This window comes from Myotis daubentonii, chromosome 3 (assembly GCF_963259705.1).
Source record: "Myotis daubentonii chromosome 3, mMyoDau2.1, whole genome shotgun sequence".
Taxonomy (NCBI): Eukaryota; Metazoa; Chordata; class Mammalia; order Chiroptera; family Vespertilionidae; genus Myotis; species Myotis daubentonii.
The window spans coordinates 82,048,048-82,058,647 of NC_081842.1; the positions used below are offsets into that span (position 1 = coordinate 82,048,048).

Genomic DNA, 10,600 nt, shown 5'->3' on the forward strand with positions numbered 1-10,600 from the left:
CTAACCAGTGATCTTCTGGTGCACAGAAAAACATTCAACCAACCCACACCAGCCAGGGCAGTTTTGTTGATTTTTTAGAGAGAGGGAGAGGGAAAGGAAGGGAGAGGGGGAAAGGAAGAGGGAGAGAGGAAAGGAGGGGGAGGGGAGGGGGAAGGGTGTTGGGGATTGAATCCACAACCTGGTATGTGCTCTGACCAGGATTTGAACCTGCAACCTTTTGGTGTACCAGAGTATGCCCAACCATCTAAACCACCTGGCCAGGGCGGATCTAATGATATTTAGCATGATCATTGAAAAGACTGTCCTTTCCCCAATAATGTTTATGCCTTATGTTTTGTAATGACAACTAAATCAAAACGCTTTAATTTGCTGGCTAAACAAAACACCTACAGACTTGATTTTGGCCCAAAGGGCAGTAATTTACAGTAGTGCCTTAACTGCATTTTCACATTAGATTTTCTAAATGAGCTAAGGCGAGTGAGAGATATTTAGTGTTGTCTATCAGGAGCCAAGCATTGCACAAGGTACTGGTGAGAAATTGGTCAAAAAAGTTAGCAAGCTAAAGTCCTAGCATCAAGGAGTTTAAAGCTCAGTGAGACTCGAGAGAACATCATTTTATTTTAGTATTATAGGAATAAATAAAAGGCCTAAGTAGAAAGTAGGTTATGAGAAGAGGATTAGCCCTGGCAGGGTAGCTCAGTTGGTTAGAGCAATGATCAGATACACCAAGGTTGTGATCCATCCCTGGTCAGGGCACATACAAGAAACAACCAATAAAAAAAAACAATGAAAGCATAAATAAATGGAATAACAAATCAATATTTCTTTTCCTCTTTCTCCTTTCCTCTCTTTGTAAAATCAATAAATAAAAAAATAAAAGCGATTAGAAAGAATTTTAAACAATGGACTGGGGGGGGGGGCGGGCTAAAAGAAAACAATGGGGAAAAGAAAAAAAAAAAGGGAGGACAGAACAAAAAAAGAACTGCTAAACAGCCCACCCCATTGGAGAGGATTGTTTGCAATGGCGCAGGGGCGGCAGCCAACCGCCTCTCCCACAGCGCTGCTTCCCAGGGCGGAAAGCCTGCCCCTGCGCCTGACGTCATAGGACTGCGCCCAGTGCGGGGAGGGCGGGACTTCCGGTCGCGGGTCAAGGGTTAGTGACGGTTCCTGCGCGAACTGATTGACGAGCGGCGGGTCTGTGCGGCGGTGGTCTGTGCGAGGCCGCGCTCGTGCCGTGCGGTCTCTGCGGCTTCAGCGGCGGAGCCCTGTCCCCGCGGTCCTGGTAGGGGCGTCTCTCGTCGCCTTCCCGAGTGCGTGCAGGTGGGAGCGCGGGGGCCGTTCAGAGACTAGACTTAGCGGAGCATGTGCGCTCCGAAGGCCCACAGTTCAGGAAGCCCGGGATGCATATGTGTGACATTTTTTTTTTTTTGAATTTTTGTAAACTTTAGCTGGGAAAGTATCCCAGTGGTACCGTGCTGGGTTGGCATTGTACAGAAATTAACTGCCATATTGGTCTAGAGATGGTATATTTTTTCCGTTTGTACAGGGGTAATGCACTGTATTAAATATGTAAGGTCTTATCTACCTGGGTTTGATTGCAGAAACTAAAAAAGCATTCTCTAAGTCATAATAAAAAAAGGAAGCCCAGTGATTTTTTAAGAAACTATAAATACTACAATATCTGGATCAAGAACAGTGTTTCCCAAAATAATACCCTTTTTCACTTTTTTATATTTTCGGTTTTCATTTCTATGCTGTCCCAAAAATCTTTACTAGTTACAGAGACAAAATTCAAAAAACTTTTTTCTGAAATCATTGTTTCTCTTGAGGACTCCCAGTTAAATATTCCAAGGAGTCTAAAGTAAGTTGTTGTTTTCTTTAGAAGTTGTCTGAACAGCCCTAGCCGGTTTGCTCAGTGGATAGAGCACTGGCCTGTGGACCAAAGGGTCCTGGGTTCGATTCCAGTCAAGGCATGTACTTTGGTTGCAGGCTCAGCCCTAGTTGGGGAGCATTTAGGAAGCAACCATGTGTCTCTCACATTGATATTTCTCTGTCTCTCACTCACCCCTAAAAAAAAAGAGAGAGAGAATGAAAAGAAATTGGGGTAGAAGAAGTGAATGGATTCAAGAAGTATTTAGAAAGTAAAATGAATGTAACTCAAATGGATTTGAGAGAGGACAATAATGAATGACTCTCAGTTTCTGGCTTCAGCAAGTAAATGGATAGCAGTGTCCCTCCCTACAACAGTGCAGGGAGAGAAGCAGATTGGGAAGGCAAAGCAGAGAGATTATTTCAGTTTGTTGCATTTGAGGTGTCTTCTGATTCATGGTGATTGAAGCCACAGAGATAAATCCAACCCCATAGAGAAAATGTATAGATTGGAAAAAAAAAGGCTTAGGACAGAACTTAGAGGCACATCCACCCTTTAAAGGGGGTGAGAGGATGGGGCCTCTGAGCATCAGTGCATAGGTCAGATGAAGGAGACTCAGGAGCATACAGAGTCATTAAAGGAAGAAAATTTTCAAATATTTTAATTGCATTTTGTAAAGAGTTGAATTCCTTCTCTGCCCAACCCCCCCCCCCCTTCAAATCCGGCACTAGTTTCACATCTTTAAGGGTCTTCATTGTCTTGTGGACCCCAGACCTGTAGGATAAATTGTGGAGCTTATATATATTTCCCTTCATTTTGGACATTTTGTTTGGCAATAACATTATTTGCTGCAAAATAAAGTCTGAACTAGGGAAAGGAGGTTTGTTTAAAATTAGTAGATCCTATATAATAAAAGGGTAATATGCAAATTGACCCTAACAGCAAAACGACTGGGAATGACTGGTCACTATGACACACACTGACCACCAGGGGGGCAGATGCTCAATGCAGGAGCTGCCCCTGGTGGTCAGTGCACTCCCACAGGAAGAGCTATGCTCAGCCACAAGCCAGGCTGACGGCTGCCAGCACAGTGGTGGTGGCGTAAGCCTCTCCCACCTCCTCAGTAGCGCTAAGGATGTCCGACTACAGCTTAGGCCTACTCCCTGCTGGCAAGTGGACATCCCCCGAGGGCTCCCAGGCTGCCAGAGGGATGTCTGACTGCCAGCTTAGGCCCAATCCCCTGGGGAGCGAGCCTAAGCCAGCAGGTGGACATCCCCCGAGGGGTCCCAGACTGGGAGAGGGCACAGGTCAGGCTGAGGGACCCCCCGAGTACACAAATTTTTGTGCACTAGGCCTCTAGTCTCTTTATATTTCTGTTTTGAAAATGTGAGAGCCTTGGTACAGAAGCTCCCTAGTGCTTTTTTACCAGTTGTCTTATTCTGTAACTTTTCAGCCCTTTTGTCTTCACGTGTTGCTTATGGTACGGATCTTATGTTTGGGTCTGTACAGGGTGGGTGCCCCGCTCTGTATCAGGGTTAGTATAGAATGGAGAAGAATACCACATCATGACCTTAGCCACATTAGTGTTATATAACTGTTACCTAGTAATATTGATTTTCTGGGCCCTGAAGGAAATTCAAAGTATTCTTTTGCCTAAAGCAATAGTGAAATTCATGTCTAAAATAAGAACCCAAATAAGTTTTACATTTTTGCCTAGTGAGTGATCATAGACTCTAGGCCACAGGAGTCTAGGAAAAATTAATGGTGCAGCAAATAAAGTTATACTAAGATTCCACTTTGTGTTTAAGAAATTGATTGTATTTGAATGTCTCAAATTTATACTTGTAGTTAGATGGTTTTTTTAATCTTTAACTTTTCATGACATTTTTCTTCTTTTATAGGGGTTTTCTTACATGCCTGTTTTCCTCAAAATGAGTATTGGTATCACCTTCATAAGACCTTTTGCCAGAGTTCTGGTGCCATTTACCCTTAATAAGAAGAGAAGGGTTTTATATTCAACGATTCTGAACAGATACATGTCTTCCAAAATACCAGCTGAATCCTATCCTAAAAAGGAAAATACATCACCTGAACAGCTGGAATTGGATGGGTGGAAAATTACAATGAAATCTAGTGTGCAAGAAGGTGTTTCAACAGTCTCAAGTGCCAAGGATGAAGATCCTGTAGCTGCCACTAGGGAATTAATTGAGATGTGGAGATTGCTTGGCAGAGAAGTACCAGAACACATCAGTGAAGAAGAGCTCAAAACCATTATGGAATGTGATTCTAAATCATCAAAAAAAAAATATTTAAAATATTTATATCTTAGGGAGAAAATGAAGAAAGCTAAGCAAATAAAAAAGGAAATGAAAGCAGCAGCAAGGGAAAAAGCAATACAAGACCAGCTGCTAGAAACCACTAACCAAGATAAACAGCAAGACTTTCTATTTCTACGACTTTGGGATAGGAATATGGACATAGCAATGGGCTGGAAGGGTGCCCAGGCTATGCAGTTTGGACAACCTTTGGTTTTTGACATGGCTTATGATGATTATATGAAACCAAAAGAACTGCAGTATACTGTTTCTCAACTTCTAGAAAGTGAAGGATGGAACAGAAGAGATGTCGATCCTTTCCATATTCATTTCTGCAATCTTAAACCAGATAGCCCTTTTCGTAGAGAGTTAATTAAACGTTATGGAGAAAAATGGAACAAATTGCTTTTAACAGCAACAGAAAAGTCTCACGTAGATTTATTTCCAAAGGACAGTATTATATATTTAACTGCAGATTCTCCCAATGTTATGACTACTTTCAAGCATGACAAAATTTATATAGTGGGATCTTTTGTTGATAAGAATATGCAGCCAGGCGCATCCCTAGCCAAGGCAAAACGGCTGAATCTGGCAACAGAATGCTTTCCGTTAGATAAATATTTACAGTGGGATACTGGTACAAAAAATCTCACCATAGATCAAGTAACACGTATTTTGTTATGTCTGAAAAACACTGGTAGTTGGGAAGAGGCTCTGAAGTTTGTTCCTAAGAGAAAACATACAGGTTATCTGGAGGTTTCTCAACATCCTCAAGAATTTGTCAACAGAATAAAAAAGACTATTAATTCATTTCCAAAAGGCTCTCTAAATAAATACACACAGAAAAAGTGACTTGAAAGAGAAGTACTTGATAGCTTAAGAAAAAAAAGGATTGGAAATTGTTTGTTTCTTCCTGAATGGAATTCACTTGCTCTTTAAAGAGTTGTCTTTCCAAACAAGTATTGTATCTTTCCCCAATTTATTAAATATCTGCAAACTTTGGAAATATATTTTGTTTACATAAAAAAAATTTAGAAAGTAAAAAGAGTTGTCCAAGTTTGTTGAGCCCAGTAAAACAGTTGTATCATTGGTATGGCTTTTTTATGAATACTTGTGTCTCAGACTCTATTTTCCTTCTTAAATGTTCTTTTAGCCATGTTAACTATTCTTTCATCAAAAATTGATAGAGGAGACCTTGTGGGTTTTCTCAGTGGTGAAAGTGTTGGCCCTCAAACTGAAAGGTCGTTGGTTCAATTCTGATCAAAGGCTCAGTCCCCAACCTTGGTTGATGTCTCTCCCCCTCCCTTCCACTCTAAAAATCAATGGAAAAAATGTCCTTGAGTAAGAATTAACAACAACAAAAAGAATTGATAGATTTCTAAACTTCAGGTGGTCATTCACTTACTAACAAAACATGTGGTACAGTGCTGGGCATGTCATAAGCACTAAGGTATATTGTTTAACTGGATATTAAAAAGTTAAGCAATCCCTTGGATGTCAGGGATTTGGCTGTATAATGAAAAATGGGCAGGGCTGGGGTTACTCAGTGGTTGAGCATTGACCTATGAACCAAGAGGTCACTGGTTCACAGGTCACATTCCGGGATTGTGGGCTCAGTCCTCAGTGGGAGTCTTGCAGGAGGCAGCCAATCCATGTTTCTCATTGATGTTTCTTTATCCCTCTTCTTTCCCCTCTCTCTGAAATCAGTAAAAACATTTAAAAAAGAAAATGGGTTTGGGGGGCAAACACATTTCCTTTTAAAAGATAGGGGCTTATTTGATAAGTGTGGCATACAGCACTTTGCTACTGTAACGTATATGGCTTTCCTTTTGTAGGAAATAGTTCTTTTTCTCCAGCCATGTGATTGAATAGAAGTTGCCCTATTTTTACAAACCTGGCTCTCCTGGCTACAGCTGATCATCTCAAAGGAGACACCTCACTCAAGCTTAGAGACGGGCATCTGACTTTAAGATAGGCCAGTCACAACACTTTTCCAGGATTTTTGCACTTGAGAACTAAGACAGCCTTTGTTAGTTCCTTTCTGGTGGTGGACTTCAACAGGATGTTGTACAATTGATGGTATGTGTCCTTGTCTATGAAAAGAAGCCAGGAGAGAGTGAAGCTTACCCACAGAAATAAGACCAATTTCTAGAGCTGTTCAAATCTCTGCCTCCAAATGTCTCTGAAGTCTAGCTATAGATTTCCTTTAGCCTTTATTGGTTGTAAAAACCTCGTGTGATACCCTGGTATCTAATGAACGCTCCCTTTGCCGAAGCCAGTTTGAGCTGGGTTTCTGCCACTCGCTACCGAATGAGTTCTAATATACTTGAGAAAATGTGTGCTTGTTTCCTAAGAAATGAACTTTAGGAATCATATTCATGTAGACTACCTGCACCATTAACATTTTTTAAAACATGGGAAATAGAGATGTATTGCCAAGCATTTCTACCTAGTTTCTGAACTGAACATTCGCATAAGGTGCTATCCCATACATTTCTTAAAGTAGTGCTTAACTTTTACCAAATACTACTAAGTACCTGCTTTGTGCCGAACAGAATGCAGTTTACATGAATTATTTAAACAACTAAGTTTAGGTACTATTATTACCATTTTTACAGATAAGGAAAATTTACTCAAAATAATTCAGCCTTTAACTATCATCTCAAAAGATCTGACTTTAAAGTTCCAGCTTTTAGCCTATAAATTATAAGTATAGAATGCAATGGAAAAACAAGGTATGCCTAACCTAAACTTGGGATCAGGAAGGTCCTTGAGGAAGTGATGTGTAAATTTAGAATTGATGGTATGTGTGATATGAATTTCAACTGTTAGACCCTATTAAAGTGGCAAAGCATTAATACTTGAACTGCTTGAGGTACACTGAAGTTAAAGTAGCATAGAGGTTAAAGAATAAGGTTAAGCCCTAACCGGTTTGGCTCAGTGGATAGAGCGTCGGCCTGCGGACTGAAGGGTCCCAGGTTCGATTCCAGCCAAGGGCATGTACCTTGGTTGCGGGCACATCCCCAGTAGAGGGTGTGCAGGAGGCAGCTGATTGATGTTCTCTCTCATTGATGTTTCTAACTCTATCCCTCTCCCTTCCTCTCTGTAAAAAAAATCAAAATGTAAAAATATATATATATTTTAAAAAAAGAATGTTAAGATTCCCTGGCAGGACCAGCACTATAGTAAGGCAAACCAGGGTCCTAGGAGCACCTCAGTAGTCTCCCAGCCCTGCTCCTAGGGGTCCAGCTCCACCCTCATAGGCTCTGACATTGCTTAAATTGCTTAATCTCTTGAAATTTGTTATCCTCATTCACAAAAAGATTAGAAATAATTCTTGACTCAAAACATTTAACATGGTGTCTGGCACGTAAGTGCTAAGTAAATAGACTATTCAAATTGAATGGAATGTCATTGGAGTGCATGAAATTTCTAGTAGTATATACAAGTTATTGTATCCCTTTAAGAAGGACATTCTTATTTCTGTGTAACAATATGCTGTTATTTCAGTAATGCATCACTGGAATTAAAAGAAAAAAACCCTTGTCCTGGCTGGTGTAGCTCAGCCTTTAGAGTGTCGGCCCTTAGACCAAAGGGTCTTAGGTTGCAGGCTCCATCCCTGCCCCACACCAGGGCATGTGAGGGAGGCAACCAATCAATGTGTCTCTCACATTGATGTTCCTCCCTCCCTCCTTTCCTTCTTCTCTCCCTTTCTCCCAGTCTTGAAAAATCTTCAGGTGAGGATTAACAAAAAAGAAAAGAAACCTTTCCAAATGGGCAAGCAGTAACTGATTTCTAAGACTGCTTTTCTCTTATGTAGATAAATCACAATGGCAAGCTCCTCCAGTTTGAACTCATTGATTTTAATTTTCCAAATTTTTTAGAATTTGGAACTTAGCAGAACCTCAGATGCTGTTTCAATTTCTCCAAACTATATGGCCTATCTTCCCGGCACTAACGAGGAAAGATTGGCTTTTCTATCTCAAACATCCAATAATTTATTCTATAGTATTCTTCCTCTTTAAAGGCAACTTTTGTTGCCTATGTTCTAATTGTCTTTGCCTCTTACCTATTACAGACATGTTTTTATGTAATGCCACTTCAAATGCTCTCCTTTTTTGCTCTTATCAAACATGCCACCAACTTCCCAGCTTTTAATAATGAAAACAATTTATTTTTAATTGATTTTAGAGAGAGGGAAACATTCATGCATTCATTGGTTGATTCTTGCATATACCTGACTGGGGATCAAACTGAAAGCTTGGTGCATTGGGACCATGCTCTAACCAACTGGGCTACCCAACCATACTTGGCTACTATTACCCCTACAATATTACCCAGTTGAACTTTGTTATATTTAAGCCAGTCCTTTAAGCAAGCATTTCAGATGCTTAACAGTCACATGCAGCTAGTGGCTGCCACACTGACCAGTGCAACTCTACAACACTGCTTGATAACCCTGTGACCTGCTTGTGCTTACATCAGTCGTATCGTTTCCAGCCAGATTCAGTGGCCATTTCCATGGCACATCTACGGAACACTTTCCTCCTTAAAATACTTCTTCCTTGGTTTCCATATCACAGCCATTGTTTTTTCTCAATCTAGAGCAGCTTATCTTCCTCACTGGCTCATTCATTCATTCAGCAAATATTAATTGAGAACCTAGTATGTGCCCAGAAGTATTTTAGATGTTGGGATGTGGATGTTGATGCAGTGCACAAAGCAGTCCCAGCCTTCATGGATATGAAATTCTGCAGAGAGGAGATAAACATAAATAAATACAATGTCAGATGGCAATAAGTGGTACTAGTTTCTCTCTTCCCTTCCTCTCTCTCTAAATCAATAGGAACATACCCTTGAGTGAGAATTGGAAAAAAAAAACTAGTATCTATAAATTCATAATTTCACATTAAAAAGTCTCATGTTTATGTCTCTTTAAAAGTGAGAGTCTCCGTGATTAAATAGCTTGTGAAGATTACATCTGGGGAAAATAAAACAAACATGAATTAATTACCTGATCTATGTAAAATATTTTGCTGGGCACGTTTACATATACTGTCATAAATGGTGGCCCGGGACTTCAAATCACCCAATCACCAAACCACCCTGCTTTTGTCAGGAGGCATACTTTCTTTCTCCATTCTCTAGGCTTGGAACCTGAGGAGTCATCCATCCACAAACACTGAGCACCGTTCATATACGAAATGCACAGTACAAAGTGCTGTGAAGAAAAAAATAATGGTCTCTGTTGGGAATAAAGGTTTCTGTTGTCAAAGAACTTTTGAGCCATGTAGGGAAACCACTTTTTTTAAAAAAATACATACTAAAGGAAACATAAAGTTACCAAACAATGCTATATAGAAATCATCTCACTTAGTCCTCATGACCGCCCTTTGAGGAGACACTATTATTTCTATTTTACAGAAAAGGAAATGTAGGTCCTGTTGACAGAAACACTCAAGATTTACTCAGCCAATAAGGGATAGATCAGGGTATTCAAACCCAAGTTCTGACTGAAGACTAGTTTCTGTAATACTGTGTATTGTAGGGCAAACACGGAAACTGCAGTTCCCTAGGCAAGGAATAAACCCTGTATAAGCAAAAGGACTGTATAATATCGGAAAAAAGGGAAAATGAGGCTGAAAAGTTAGACTGGGACCCAATATAACACTTGGACTTCATTCTGCAAACACTGGGGCTCCACTAAAGATTTTTAAGCCAGGCAGAAATTACTGCAGTCCCCACTTAATAAAGTAACTTCTGTTAACTTGATACAGAAACTGCAGCCTAAATTTAGAAACAGTGGTTTTACCACCTGGCTACCGTGTCCTTGGGCAAATTACTCTTTGGCCTCAACTCACAATAAAGAGGGTCATTCCGCATTGAACTCTCCTGGGGAGCCAACGAAATAGTGTCTAACACAAGAGGGCGCTCAATAAACGCTAATTTCCCCCCTTAAGTAGCGAAAAATACGGCCCTACATTTTTTTTTCTGTGGGTAGGCAAGGCGATCCAGCAACACCAACACGAAAGAGCCAGCTAGCTTACGCTGCAACTACACCCCAGTATGCAGAAACCTTACTGACCAGTGGTTCTCAACCTTCTGGCCCTTTAAATACAGTTCCTCATGTTGTGACCCAACCATAAAATTATCTTCGTTGCTACTTCATAACTGTAATGTTGCTACTGTTATGAATCGTAATGTAAATATCTGATATGCACCCCTCCCCTCACCTTTCTGCGCCGTGAAAACAAAACCGATAGCTCGTGAAAATCCCGCACCAGTCCTCATGGGGGCCGACCCAACCTTCCCGCCCTCCCTTCAGAGGCGGCGGGGCTCCAAGTCACCTGCACTTCCGTTTTCACTCTCCGGGGCCGCTCTAGGCTGCCGCCCCGCCCGCGGCGCCGCGTCTCCA

General features: G+C 41.0%; 1 protein-coding gene and 1 long non-coding RNA gene across 2 annotated transcripts; one reads left to right on the forward strand and one right to left on the reverse strand.

The window, feature by feature from the left end:
- The first annotated feature begins 3,783 nt into the window (after positions 1-3,783).
- On the forward strand, positions 3,784-5,274 carry TRMT10C (tRNA methyltransferase 10C, mitochondrial RNase P subunit). Its single transcript, XM_059688022.1, has one exon. The coding sequence runs from the start codon at positions 3,784-3,786 to the stop codon at positions 5,035-5,037; it is 1,254 nt and encodes a 417-aa protein (XP_059544005.1). The 3' UTR covers positions 5,038-5,274.
- Positions 5,275-8,027: 2,753 nt separating this feature from the next.
- On the reverse strand, positions 8,028-10,568 carry LOC132230476 (uncharacterized). The gene is made up of 2 exons (XR_009451875.1): positions 10,419-10,568; positions 8,028-8,936 (listed from the first exon to the last, which is right to left on the reverse strand). It is a non-coding gene; the product is annotated as an uncharacterized LOC132230476 (long non-coding RNA).
- Positions 10,569-10,600: the final 32 nt, after the last annotated feature.